This window comes from Perognathus longimembris, chromosome 4 (genome assembly GCF_023159225.1).
Source record: "Perognathus longimembris pacificus isolate PPM17 chromosome 4, ASM2315922v1, whole genome shotgun sequence".
Taxonomy (NCBI): Eukaryota; Metazoa; Chordata; class Mammalia; order Rodentia; family Heteromyidae; genus Perognathus; species Perognathus longimembris.
The window spans coordinates 32060971-32076335 of record NC_063164.1 but is presented as its reverse complement, the minus strand read 5'-3'; the positions used below and the strand labels follow the sequence as shown (position 1 = coordinate 32076335).

General features: G+C 36.5%; 1 protein-coding gene across 1 annotated transcript in view; it reads right to left on the bottom strand.

Moving 5' to 3' along the window:
* The window catches only part of Boll (boule homolog, RNA binding protein), a 53696-nt gene that overhangs the window by 20614 nt on the left and 17717 nt on the right, over positions 1–15365 (bottom strand). Inside the window, exons 7-10 of the mRNA XM_048344204.1 lie at positions 11008–11079; positions 9325–9372; positions 8319–8447; positions 3076–3174 (exon numbers count right to left, since the gene is read on the bottom strand). Coding sequence (XP_048200161.1) covers positions 3076–3174; positions 8319–8447; positions 9325–9372; positions 11008–11079 — 348 coding nt within the window. The remainder of the gene's footprint in view (positions 1–3075; positions 3175–8318; positions 8448–9324; positions 9373–11007; positions 11080–15365) is intronic.

Genomic DNA, 15365 nt, shown 5'->3' with positions numbered 1-15365 from the left:
ACCCTCAGACCTCAGCTAGGATTACAGGCATGAGCTACTGGTGCCTGGTGAGGCTCAAATTCTTATATGGAACATTTCCACCTTTCTATTTTAAAAGTCAAAAAGGTTTTTGGGTGCCAGGGAAAAATTTCATAGAAATAAAATAATATTTCAATGTCAGTCACTAATATTTTAAAACCAGTTTAATTTGCCTTAGAAAAAAGATTATTTATGATATCACAATATTAATATATCAGTGTTTTATGGTGTAACATTAATTTTCTATAAACAAAAGCTCTTAGTTTGCTACACAGTAAACATATATAATTAAATATTTCTACAGAGTTGTACAGTTCTTCAAAAATTATGGAGATAGTTTTGATGGGGGCACTGTTTTTTTATTGTGAATCATTAAATCACTTAAGAAAAAATATTGAGAATAAATGTATAGAACACCCCACCTTAAAAAGAAAGAGCATAACAACTTAGTGGTAGAGCATTTGCTCATTACACTGGATTCAGCACTGAGTATAAAATAAACACAAAACTCCGTCTTTTTTGGGGGGAGGGGGTGCTGGTCCTGGGGCTTGAACTCAGGACTTGGGCACTATCTCTGAGCTTTTTTGCTAATAGCTAGCACTTTACCTTTGAGCTACAGCTCCCTTTCTGGTTTCTGATGGTTAACTGGATATAAGAGTCCTGCTTGGGCTGGCTTGCAATCTGAATCCTTTAATATCCATCTTTTATTAACAAATTAAAGCAAGGAAAGGAAGACAAAAACCTCTCCATATCTCTGTATTCTATTTTTTTTTTCTGGTAGGTCGTGGGGCTTGAACTCTGGGCCTGGGCTCTGTCCCTGAGTTCTTCAGCTCAAGGCCAGTGCTCTACCACTTGAGCCACAGCTCTACTTCCTATATTCTAAACTTGACTTTGAAAGTTTAAATTTTCTTATTTCCCAACTCCAACCTAAAGGGAATGGGTAATTTTTACATGACTAAATTACAAAGTAAGGTACCTGTCTATGTAATTTCTGCTATTTCTACTTACAGAGCTAAGAAGATTTACAAAAGTGTGTGTTCTTAAAGTAGAAAAATTAAACTTCAGAATGTTGAACACAGCTGTGTGCTGGTGGCTCACACTTGTAATACTAGCTACTCAGGAGGCCGAGGACCATTTACAGAGGTTTGAAACCATTCTGAGTAGAAAAGTCTGTGAGATTCTCTCCAAAATGACCAGCAAAATCAGGACTACAGGTGTGGCCCAAGTGGTAGAGCACCAGCTGAACAAGCAAACCAAGTAAGCTTGAAGCCCTGAGTTTAAAGCTCAAAATTGCCAAAAGAAAAAAAAAAGAGAAAAAAGAACGTTGAATAGTAACATTCTTAGGAAATTTGTCCTATCCTAGTATCATTCTCCACTTTATCTTTTTATTTGAATTATTCAAGCCATGTCATTAATTTGTGATATTTGCTTTCCCTAGTGCACATAAAATTTATTATTCCAATAATTAATCAACCTGTAGCTCTTTACTATAGACAAAGCTATTTCCCTAGATCTCTCTACTACATATGTGTTTCTAAATGTGTATATGTGATATATATGTATACACACATACTTACCAAAAATAACATGTGCTTATTATATAAATATGGCATAGAACATTAGCTATTTCTAGGGAAGTATGTTCGGAGAATATGCTAGTGTCAGTGCAGTGTCTTTTTGAAGAGTTTCTAACAATATTGAAACGAACTGTCTATAAATAAGGTTTATTTACAGAGTAACACTTTAGATTAACAAAATTTAGATTAAAATTAGATTGGATAAGAGGCCCCTCCTACTTTTTTTTTTTTTTTTTTTTTTTTTGGTGTGTGTGTGTGCCAGTGTGTGGCTTGAAGTCAGGGCCTAGGCATGTTCCTGAGCTTCCCCCGCTCCCCCCCGCCCCACCCAAGGCTAGTGCTCTACCACTTGAACCACAACTGTACTTGTTGCTTTTTGGTGGTTAATGGGAGACAAGAGTCTTAAAGATGTTCCTGCCTGGGCAGGCTTTGAATTGTGACCCTCAGGTCTCAGAAACCTAAGTAGGTAGGATTACAGGCATGAGCCATTAGTGCCTGGCTCATGTTTATAGAACATTTATGGAGGCAGTGAAGGAACACAGTGAGGAGTTATGGCAGTGAGTGATGATGGAGTAAAGACAGTGGGAAGCTCTTAATACACAGATTGTCTTGGTAGTTAATTCAATACATAGCATGCTCACAAAACTTATATTACCACTTAACAGTTAATTTGTCTACAATTATTTCCTAGAGATAAAGTCTCTATCCCTAAAATGATACTAACTATTTTACTAAGAAACTGTCATAAAAGAATAGGAAAAATTCCCTGGTACACAGTAGACAGCCAAATATGTTGACTTGATTGATTTTCTTTGGCCTGAATCTGACTTAAGGAGCATGAATACATTCCCAAGCAGGAAGAGATCAATAACCATTTTAATCTACAAATATATGTAATATAGATAATCCTATATGAAATACCTAGAATAGAAAAAAATCCACAGAGATAAAAAGTAGTCTAAAGATTACCAGGAACTGGGAAGAAGAAGAAAAGGAAGGAGAATTTATTGTTTTTGTTGTTCTTACTTTGGTGGTATTAAGGTTTGTTTTGGTGATCCTTGTGCTTGCTTGGCAAGTGCTGTAGCACTTGAGCCATATCTCTAGCCCTAGATTGAATGCTTAATGAAAACAGAATTTCTGTTTGAGGGTGATAAATTTGGAATACTCATAATTTGTGCAGCTTTGTGATTATAAGTAATGTCACTGAATATTAAAATGGTTAAGATGATGAATATTAAGTTAGATGTATTTTACCACAACAAATAAAAAATTGACCATTTATGGATTATAACTTCTTCAATATTAATAGGAGTTATAGCTAATTTCACATTGCATTTCCTCCACATAAAATAGTTCACTAATTATGTACTTCGGATCACAAATGTGAGAAAAATATCCAAAGTTTTTCCTTTTCAGAAGAGAAATTTGAAAAAGTAAAATACAAGTGAAGGAAAACAGAAAAAAATCAAAACAAGCTTCTTACTTTAATTGGTTCAGGTTGCATCACAGGTGCAGGCATAGCAATGGCACTTGGTGCATAAACCTGGTGATATGTTGCTTGAACTCCATGATCAGAATAAGGCTATTACAAAAAGGGGGAAAGGTGGAGGGAGTGAGAGAGAGAGATTAATGAGAGATATTTGTTCAGTATTTGTACTAAACATTCTGTTACACAATGGAGAAAAACAGACAAAAATCCATTCCCAAAGCTGGGCTTGGTGGTATACACCTGTGATTGCAGCTATTTGGGAGATGGAGGGAAGAAAACAGAAGGATCTAGGCTAACCTGGGCAAAGTTATGAACACACTGTCAAAAACACAAAATAAAAACCAAATGGCTAGGGGCACAGTATAAATGGTAGAGTACTTGAGGCCCTGACTTCAATCCCCAAACCCTGAAAACAGACAAACAAACAAAATCATTCCCACCTGGGCATGGTACCTCAGGATTATAATCCTAGCACTTTAGGAATGCTGAAGTAGGAGAATCATGAATTAGAGGCCATCTTGGGCTAGAGTCTGAGGCCAGCCGGGGCTGTACTTATAGAGAGGTCCCCTCTTTTAATGATTTAATAATGTTTATTTAAACTAATAGTATCATTTCAAGGTATAACAAATTTATTAAGTTCTTAAGTTTTTAAAATATTGTTTTCAAACTATGTCTTCAGAACTTTTTTTTTTTGCACTAGTCCTACAGCTTGAACTCAGTGTCTGGGTGCTGTCCCTGAGTGGTTACACTCAAGGCTAGTGCTCTATCACTTGAGCCAAACCTCCACTTAAAGCTTTTTGGTGGTTAATTGGAGATAAGAGTCTCACAGACTTTCCTGCTTGGGCTGGTTTCAAACTATGATCCTCAGATCTCAGCATCCTGAGTAGTTAGGATTACAGGTTTGTACTGGTGCCACTGGTGCCTGGCCCTAGTATGATTTTTACATTTACAGGACGACATCTTAATTTGCTCTTACTACATTTCAGTCCTCTTGTCTCCTCTCCTCCCCTCCCCTCCCATCCACATTTGGCTAATTGGCTAGTACAGTCTAAAATTCAAGACTGATGCTGGAGCTCGAGGCAAGGGTAAGGATGACATCAAAGTGAGTATATAGAACAAACCCAAAAGAATAGGGAATCAAAGATCAAAGAGAAGGAAAAAACACATTTTTTCAGAAAGATTTTATTGTATTCTAGTAAGTACAAATATATTCTTATGACAAATATCTGACATGAAGAACTAAGTATGGCTTAACTAGACTTCAAACTTTACTACAGAACCAAAATAACAAGAGTAGCTTGATACTGGCTCAAAAACAGACTTGAAGACCAATGAAACAGAAATAACTCAAGATATAGCTATCTGATTTTTGGCAAAGGAGCAAAAAAAAAATACAAGTTGGAAAACAATAGCCTCTTCAACAAGTATGTTTGGGAAGCTGGCTATCTATATGTGGAAGACTGAAACTGGATCCTTATTTCTCATTTTGTACTAATCTCAATTCAAAGTGGATTAAAGACCTTAATGTAACACCTGAACCCTTGAAAATACCACAGGAAGGAGTAAACTCTAGAATTTATTGGCATAAGCAGGGACTTCCTGAGTGGAATTCCAGGAGGTTGGCAGTTAGGAGAACTGACAAATGAGATTACATCAAGCTAAAAAGCTCTGCACAGGAGAGGACATAAATACTAAGCTAAAAAGACAGCCAACATAATTGGAGATGAATATTTTCAGATACACATTTAGCAAAGGTCTAAAAATCAGCATATATAAGGAGCTTAAAAAACAAAACTAATGATTCAATAACTCAATAAGTGGGCAAATGGGCTAAATAAACATCTCTCTGAAGTAAAACTGGATAACTCATAAACTATTATTTTTTTAACATCCCTGGCTACAAAGGAAAATGCAAGTCAAAGTAAACTGAGAACACATCTCACTCCAATCAGGATGACACTTATCAAAAATACAAACAATAACAAATGCTAGCAATGATGCAGGGATAAAGGAACCCTATTACACAGTTGATAGGAATGTAAATTAGTGCAACTCCTATGGAAGGCAGTATAGAGGCTCTTCAAAAAATTAAAACTAGTATGAGGGACAAGGTAACAAACAGTACAAGAAATGTATCTAATGCCTAACGTATCAAACTGTAACCTCTCTGTACATCAGTTTGATAATGAAAACTTAAAAAAATTAAAACTAAAATGATCCAATGACATCATTCTTGGGCATATATTCAAAAGATTCCAAGTCAGGATGTAATGAAGGTTCCTGAACAACCATATTCATTAGTACACTATTCACCATAGCCAAGTTATGGAAATAGCTCAGATGCCATACCACCAAAGAATGGATCAAGAAAATGTGATACAAACACACACACACACACACACACACACACACACACACACACACACACACACTGTAATCTTAGTCACCCATCAGGAATAGTATATCAGGGAAATAGATGGATCTGGAAAAATACATTCTGAGCGAAGTAAGTCGGACTTATAGACAAACTGCGTGTATTCTTTCATGTGTTTGATTTAAAATTTAAACACATATGAAAATACATACATGGCCATATGTATATATACATTATCAAACTGACTAAAGTATGGAATATACTGGAGTAGATTTCCATGGTGTAATCCCTTCAAACAATTAACAAAGAGTTTAACAAAATGAATACTTGGGAGCTGAAGCATGTCTTGTGTGAGGAAGATGAAGGTTAAGATGAGGGAGACAGACAAATGAAGAAGAGAGGAATGGTGGGTAATTACAGTTACAATACTCAATGCGAAAATGGAACTAGGGAACTTGAGGTGATGGGTGGATCTGGTAGAGATAGGAAGGATTGGAGAATAATGGAAGGGGTGACAATAATCAAGATGCATTGCATTGAACCGAAACTTCTTTATACACAATTTAAAGATAATAAAAAAAAAGCATATGGTTTAGCTTGGTGCTGGTGGCTCACACCTGTGATTTAGTTACTCAAAGGTTGAGATCTGAGGGCTACAGTTCAAAGCCAGCAGGGGCAGGAATGTGTAAGAGTCTTTTATCTCCAATTCACCACCACAACAGAGGTAGAATTGAAGAAATCATGCCTATACTATTTTTAGGTCCCTTCTAGCTGAGAAACACTGCCAGAGAAGAAGCAGAGTGAAAGTAAAAAGAATAGTAATAATTAATACATCTCAATACAGAAAACCAGTGATAAAGAGTGACTTCACTAGGAACCAAAGTAAATCAAGGATGTAGAGAAAAGAGAAACCTGTAAACTACTGGTGGGAATGTAAGTTAGTACAGACATTTTGGAAAACGGTATATATATATATATACACATACATACATATATATACACATATGAGTATGGATTCTCATGCTATTTATACATTATTTATAACAGTAGAATGCCTGTGGGAGGTAGCTCAATGGTGGACCACTTGTCTAGCATATGCAAGGCCCTGGATGTAACCTGCAGCACTCCAAGAAAAAATAAAACTTCTTGTCTGACACAGTAACATTAATACAGAATCAACCTTAATGTCCACCAATGGATGAATTGTGATTTATATACATAGGAATTATTATTCATGAAGCCCAAAGGCCACTGTGCTAAGAAATAAACAAGGTACAAAAAGATAAATGTTACATCCTTCCTTATGTGTGCAATCTAAAAGTGATGGAGTAGAGTAATGGTGGCTGCCAGGGGACAGAGGAGGAGGAGGAGGAAGGGAAGATGTTCAAACAATGCAGAATTTCAACTAGACAGGTTAAAGATATCTCAAAGATCTTATATAGCATGTCGACCATAGTTAATTATAATGTATTACACATTTGAAAATTACTGAGATATTTTAAATTTTATCACTCCACCCTGAAACAATAACTATATGAAGTGATGTATTAGCTTAACTGTGGCGATCATTTTATATCATGTATGTCATAAATATCTGTAGTATACTTTTTATTTATTAATTCTACTTCAGTAAATCTGGAAATCCAAAGAAATAGAAGGTTGGGAATATGGCCTAGTGGCAAGAGTGCTTGCCTCGTACACATGAAGCCCTGGGTTCGATTCTCCAGCACCACATATATAGAAAACGGCCGAAAGTGGCGCTGTGGCTCAAGTGGCAGAGTGCTAGCCTCGAGCAAAGAGAAACCAGAGACAGTGCTCAGGCCCTGAGTCCAAGCCCCAGGACTGGCAAAGAAAAAAAAAAAAAAAAAAGAAAGAAATAGAAACCACAAAAAATAAACAGAAGCTGGGTGTCAGTGGCTCATGCCTGTAATTCTGGCTACTTAAGGGGCCGAGACTTGAGGACCAAGGTCTTGAAGCCACCAGGGCAGACAAATCCTCAAGATTCTTATCTCCAGACCAGTAAGAAGCCAGAAACAGAGGCATGGTTTGACTGGTAAAATACCAGCTGTGAGTACAAAAGCCTAGTGAGAACATGAGGTCCTGAATGCAAACCCTGGTACTGGGCACAAATGTAGGGTAAGACAAACAATCAAGGAATCCTAATAAAAGGATAGTAAACATTAAGATCCAACTTTATAATATTATAAACTTTCCTAATACAAAAATAATAAAACAATACACAAACTGAGAGATGGGTGCTAATTTCTAGTTTTGCACAACACTGATTTAAAACATACCAAGCTGCACACACAGCTTCTAGTATCCAGATGGGAGGCAATTAATGATGGATCAAAGATATAAATCAAAGACTTGGAGATGATATTTATAATTTGTACTTATGAAATAACGTTGATGTATATTTTTGAAGGAAGAATTTTTTATTTTAATTGGCATAATGATTATATGCTTGTAACAGGATATTAGCAATAATACAGATGAACAGGAAAATGGGAAGGCAAAAACATTTGATAGCTTACTATTTTCTTTTTTTTCCAACTTTTTCTGAATCCAGTATATCTTATTATTTTCAAGGAGATTTTGGGAATGGTTCAGGACTTGTTAATTAAGAAGTCTAAGATAATACATTCTTTTACATAAGAGGAAGAGATATGAATAAATAAAACAAGTCATAATGAATGTCTTGAAGGAAAAAAATGTAAAGGTGAGGAAGTTATAGATCCATTATTTTAATACTAAGTAGGAATGAGGATATATAATAGCTCAGTGGTTGAGCAATTGCCTAGCATGTGCAGGTCCCTGGGTTCAATCCCCAGCACTGGAAAAAGAAAAGGTGAATATATACCTCTGGAACTGAAGCTTCCATCAGAGACAGTGGAGGAGGAACACATCCACCATCTTGTGCAATTTCCACTGGCTGATAAATAACTTCAGAAGGTTGCAGGTATAAGAATGGAGTAGACGAGGCAGGAGACTAAAATACAAAAACGTATTTTGAATTCAGATATAATTAGTTATTTGTTAAGCAAAATGACTTCCCCAACAGATGAAACAAAGGTTTATTTCATGTTGTCCTACAATTCTTTTTCAGGGTAGCTTTATTTCAGCAATAGACTAAAAAGAACTCTGAATTTCAATTGCACAAATATTATTAAATAACTTCCACTTCCACTTAAAAGTGTACTGTGGGTATATTACTATTGCCATTAGAAATTTTAATATGATGACCTATTGCATTTAAGTTGGTATAGGAGTCTACTTGCAGTTTTGTGAATTTCCACAGAAGTGGAAAAGGTCACTAGGCAGTACTTTTGATGGCATACTGTTTGCTATCAAAAGTTGGAAAACAGAAAACACATTGAATGTCTCCGAAGTTTTACATTTTAGAGCATGTTGGATTTTGGGTTAGGGTGTTGGACTAGTAAAGCATCTGTAGACATTCCAAAATCCTAATGTTTTCAAAAGACAAAACAATCTGATATTAATCATTCTGAGTAAGTCAAATTGAGCAAAAGAGGATATGAAGCTAAAAATGCTACGTTTTAAAATAATACCAAAGGTAACAAAGTAATTTTCCATGTTTATATAGCATTCACTTATTTATGAAATACTTTTGTTTCCATAACCTTAATTTTGATCCTCACAAAAATACTGGACAAAAACAAACAAAAAAGGTATAGTATATCAATACATATATTTTATAAGTAAGGAAGTGAGAATATAGTGATTCAAACTGTTTAAGGGACCAGTTAATAAGAGAAAGGTCTCAAGCCTAGTTCTCTTGATTAGTTTCCAGGCAGTGTCACAAGAATACAGTGAAGAAGGATTTTAAGTTACATTACTGAATTTACCTGAGGAACACCCCACTGCCATTGTCCTGGGAGACACTGTGCTGGGGCCTAAAATAATATATATTTTAAATAAGTACCATTAAGTCACTTTCATTTTTAGCAAGTGAAGTAAACATTTTCGTTTTATATTTAGCACAGTAATAAAATTAAAAATACAATTTTTGCAAAGTAAGTATAATGTTAAAAAGTACTTAACTACTTTAACTCATCATTTCTTCTCTCTTTTTTGCAATGCTGGGGATTGAAGTCAGGTTCACGACAGGCAACAGCTCAACCATTTAACTACATCTGCAATCCTTCAATATCCTTTTTTTTTTGGCGGGGGGGGGGGGGCTGCTCCTGGGGCTTGAACTTAGGGCCTGTGCTCTGTTCCTTGAGCCTCTCTGTGTTCAAGGCTAGTGCTCTACCACTTGAGCCTCAGTGCCACTTCTGGTCTTTTCTGTTTATGTGGTACTGAGGGATCGAGCCCAGGGCTTCATGAATGCTAGGAAAGCACTCTACCACTAAGGCACATCCCCAGCCCTCTTTCATAATCTCATATGAATCTACTTTGAAAGTTCAAAAAGGAGCCAAGTACCAGTGACTTCTGCCTGCAACCCCTGCTACTTGGGAGGCTGAGGATCTTAGTTCAAGGCCAGCTGAGAAGAAAAGTCCATGAGACCCACATTTCTACAGAGGGAAGCTGGACATGGTGGTCTCTGCCTTTGATCCCAGCCAACTATGGGAAGCCTAAAACTAGGCAGATGGCAGTTCAAGCATATGCTAGAGTAAGAAGCAAGACCCTATGTTAAAAACAGTGAGAAACAAGGCTGGAGGTATGGTTCTGCTGTAGAGTGCTAGCTTTGTAAGCAGAAAACCTGTAGTTCAAACTTCATACACCCAAATTATCTGGCATTATACTTTCTTCTCAATTTCCCACTAGAATAAAAAGAAAATGCTGGTGAATCAAAAGAGCCTGTCATATTAGGTAATAAACCATGATACATTACTTAATTTGATGTTAAATATTAAGATATGGATACATTACTAATATAAAAATCAGTGTGTGAATTACTGCACAATGGTTTTTATTTTTGGTTGTGCTAGAGATTAAACACAAGGCCTTGTATATAAGCTATATATCTACAGATCACTCAAGACTTTTGTTTAGTAAATTTTCTTTTATATTATTATTTTTAGCAGTACTGGGATTTGAACTCAAGGTTTTATACTTGCTAAGTAGGTGCTTACCGGGACCATATATATACATATATATATTTGACTTAGGCTGGCTCAGATCCAGATCCTACAACCTATACTTCCATGTAGCTGGGATTGCAGATGTGTTTCTCCAGGCTTGCCTTGTTTGTTGACATGAAAGTATTACTAAGGTTTTTCCCAGGCTGGCCTTGAACTGCCATCCTCCTGACCTATGCCTCTGTAGTAACAGATTATGCTACCACCATACTTGCCTCATTGAATATTTAAAAAGGGAACAAAACAGATCTTACTACTCTTGATAAAAAGGGAGCGGAGCTCATTTTCCAATATAACATTGTTCAGTTCTCTCATAAGAAAGAGAAAAAAAAACTGCTGAACTACTTCTAACTAGTATGGTGCATAAGAAAGAACAAAAAAAATGGCAGTTGCATGGAAAAAGACTGAATGTAGCAGAGAGAATCTTAATTGTAATTTAATGCCTACCTGGTAGTGATAAGCAGGCTGCTGATAAACTGGCTGAGCTACCATCACAGGAGAACTAGATATGGAACGTGACTGTAAGAAGAAGGAAAACACAAATGTTATTCTAGGCAAATCCTTTAAAATAATATTTTACTATAGCATTTATCATAAATTTTCATATAAATCCAATCAACTTTTGGTTTATAATTTAAAATGTTATTTTAAAACTCTTTTTTTCTTCGTAAGATATCACAAGAAATGTACACACTGACCTACTATGTAACTGTACCCTTTTTGCACAACACCTTGTCAAAAAAATTTGTGTTCAATTAATAAATAAATTAAATTAAAAAAAAACAACTCTTTTTTTCTTGTCACTTGTGGGGCTCGAACTCAGGGCCTGGGCACTGTTCGAGCTTCTTTTGCTCAAGTCTAGCACTATACCACTTGAGCCACAGCACCACTTCTGGTTTTTGAGTGGTTAATTAGAGCTAACAGTCCCATGGGGACTTTTATTCCCAGGATGGTTTTGAACCATAATCTTCTGATCTCAGCCTCCTGAGTAGCTAAGATTACAAGCGTTAGCCACTGGTATCCACCTAAAACTCATTCTTCTTTTAATAGTACTAAAGTCTGAATTCAGACTTGTGCTTACCAAGCAAGTTCTGTACCTTTTGAGCCATGTCTCTAGTCCTTTTTGCCTTCATTATTCTTTCAAGGTACTCTCATGTGTGCTCACGCCAGCCTGGACAGGGATCTGCCTATTTATACTAGGATGACAGGTACATACCACTGTGTCAAGTTATTGTTTGAGATGGGATTTTGTGTGTATGCTTGGCCTGGCCTTCAACTGTAATCCTCCAAAGAAAGCAAGTTATAATTCAACTCCCTATGTGCTAAAATTACAGAGGAAAGTTCCTGAAGTCAGCTTCTACATCTTATTGCTATTATTACCAAGTCTATTCAAGTTTGTTTATTGAAATAACCAAGCTTTCTATTTCCATTGGTTTCCTTTTCTGTGATAATGTTAAAATACCATTTGAAAAAGTGTCTTTAGTTAGAAATGTGGCACCTCCAAAGATTATGAAACTATAGGTCTAAGTGACTATTTAGAAAAGGCACCTGAATTTTGCGTGACACTGCCTATTTCCATCATGGAGATCAGTAACAGATAATGTTTCCAAGAACATAATAACCTTTTTCCACATTTTTTCTACTATTTAAAAGTAACATTATATATTTGATTAAAGCAAATATATTATTCATTGAATTTGTATTTTTCCCAATTCTGCTCTGTTCTGTTAGTAATTTAGCATTTAAAAGTTCATAATCCAAAAAACTTGTGATATGTCCATGATAAAGTACTACTAATACTTGACTATTCAATATGAAATATAATAGTATTGTATCATTCATAAAATAAGCAGGTTGTGTTTCAAGACAGGTAAAAGAAGTGGCAATTAAAATTTAAGTTCTAACTTGAGATTGAAAATACTATTGTTTTAATGGTCATAACCTGAAAATGAAGGAAAGTATCATGGTCTTATAAAACTAACAGATTTTAACAGGTTAACATATTTGTACCACAGATTAATGTCAAGAAGTAATATATCTTTACCATATTAATATGTTAAAGAAAAAACCCATGAAAATCTCAGCATAGGAACATGTATTATTCTTTTTTTGGGGGGGGGGAGAAATCAAGGGTAGGAGACAGATGCATGGAGACAGGAAGGGTGAATGAATACAGTCATAATATCCAATGCACATTTAGGAAAATGGAACCAGGTAACCTGAAGGAAGGAGTGGCATTAGGAGTGATGAGGGAGAACAATAGAAGGGATGATATTGATCAAGATGTACTGTACTTATAAGCTGACATGTTTAATTGAAACCCTTTATATAATTACTTAAAATAATAAAAAGAAAATCTCAGAAGATATAGAAAATGCAGTTTCAAAAATGCATTGCTGGCTGGGGATATGGCCTAGTGGCAAGAGTGCTTGCCTCGCACACATGAAGCCCTGGGTTCAATTCCCCAGCAACACATATACAGAAAACGGCCAGAAGTGGTGCTGTGGCTCAAGTGGCAGAGTGCTAGTCTTGAGCAAAAAGAAGCTAGGGACAGTGCTCTGGCCCTGAGTCCAAGGCCCAGGACTGGCACACACACAAAAAAAGCATTGCCTTTTTAAGATAAAACTTAGAAAACAGAATAGATAATTTCCCTAACTGATTTAGTGTAGTTATTCTCAACCATAGGTGGGAATTACTGCCTTATAGGGAACACCTGGCAACATTGGAAAATACTATCAGTTGTCACAACCTTGAAGAGGCTGGGTCACTTCTAAACTTCCTACAATACTCACAACAAACAAATCATCTGGTTCAAAATGGCAATATGCCCAGGTTGATTCAGAGCTATGTTCTCAAGCCTATGCTGTGTGTGTGTGTGTGTGTGTGTGTGTGTGTGTGTGTCTATGAATTGCCTAATGATAAATCACTGAACTTATTACTTTTTTCAAGAACAAGGCAATAATACAATCATATCAATACCATAGTAGAGACACTGCCAGTGTAGGAGCTCTGAGGATAGGGAAGAAATCAAGAAACGGATAGAAGAATACTGACTCATAAATTATTGTCTACATGAAAGTTTGGCAAGGATATTTAGGCAATAACAATATTAAAAAAATTACTCAAGGGGCTGGGGATATAGACTAGCGGCAAGAGTGCCTGCCTCGGATACACGAGGCCCTAGGTTCGATTCCCCAGCACCACATATACAGAAAACGGCCAGAAGCGGCGCTGTGGCTCAAGTGGCAGAGTGCTAGCCTTGAGCGGGAAGAAGCCAGGGACAGTGCTCAGGCCCTGAGTCCAAGGCCCAGGACTGGCAAAAAAAAAAAAAAAAAAAAAAAAAAAAAAAAAAAAAAAAAAATTACTCAAGAAATGTATCCAATGCCTAACATATGAAACTGTAACCTCTCTGTACATCAGTTTCATAATAAAAATTTGAAAAAAAAAACCCAAAAAACATTACTAGGGGCTGGGAATATGGCTTAGTGGCAAGAGTGCCTGCCCCATATACAAGAAGCCCTGGGTTCAATTCCCCAGCACCACATATATAGAAAACGGCCAGAAGTGGCGCTGTGGCTCAAGTGGCAGAGTGCTAGCCTTGAGCAAAAGAAAGCCAGGGACAGTGCTCAGGGCTGAGTTCAAGGCCTACGACTGGCCCCCCCCCCCCAAAAAAAAACAAAACCATTACTACACACCAGCCATGACTTACTAGGAAATATGATTTTAAAAAGTCAGGTGCTCACATCTATAATTCTAACTACACAGGAGGCTGAGAACTGAGAATGGAGATCAGAGTCAGCCTGGGAAGACGAATCCAATTAACCAGCAAAATGCCCCAGTGGGAGGTGTGGTTCCAGTGGTAGGATCTTGAATTTAAGACCTGGTATTGACACGCACATGCATGCATGTGACATCCACAAAACAACAACTATACAGTACTAAAAACACATTTAACAAAAGATGTTTTGAACTTTTTTTTGGAGAAAGAAAACTTTGATGGATAGCAATAAAAGAACCAGGAATGTGGCTTAGTGGCTTAACATGGGTTTGATTCCTCAGTACTACACAAACAAAAAAAGCTGGAATTGGTGCTGTGGCTCAAGTGCTAACCTTGAGTAAATGAAGCTCAGGGACAGTGCCTAGGCCCTGAGTTCAAGCCTCAGCATTGGCAAAAATCAAACCAAAACAAAGCAAAAAAGAACCAAATAAATGAAGAAATACATCATGTGCATAGATGAGAATATTCAATATTTTAAAAATACCTAAATGTCCTCTTGTTAATATAAAGCTTCCAGGCAATAATAACAAAATCTTCAAAGGAAGTAAAGACAGGATGACTGTGGTTCAAAGGGAGTTCAGCAAAATGTTAGTGAGATCTTCACTCAAAATTCAAGCTAGGGATTATGATGCTTAGCCTGTAATGCCAGCTACTTGGAAGACAAAGGTAGACAGATTACAGTCTTAAGTCGGATCTGGCAAAAGCATGAAACTCTAAAAAACAAACTCAAAAGCAAAAATGGCTCAAGTAATAAAGAGTGTTGCTTAGCAAGCTCGAGGTTCTGAGTTCAAATTCCATTGTCAGCATAAATCAACAAATAACAAATAAATGAATACATAAAATTAAAGAACACAAATCAAAATGTTAATGGACAAGCCTCAAACTAGAAGGAAATATTTATAATATACAAAATTCATATAATGTACTGAAGAATAAAAGACATCACCCTCAGAGAAAAATGCTATTTTTTTTTTTTTGGCCAGTCCTGGGCCTTGGACTCAGGGCCTGAGCACTGTCCCTGGCTTCT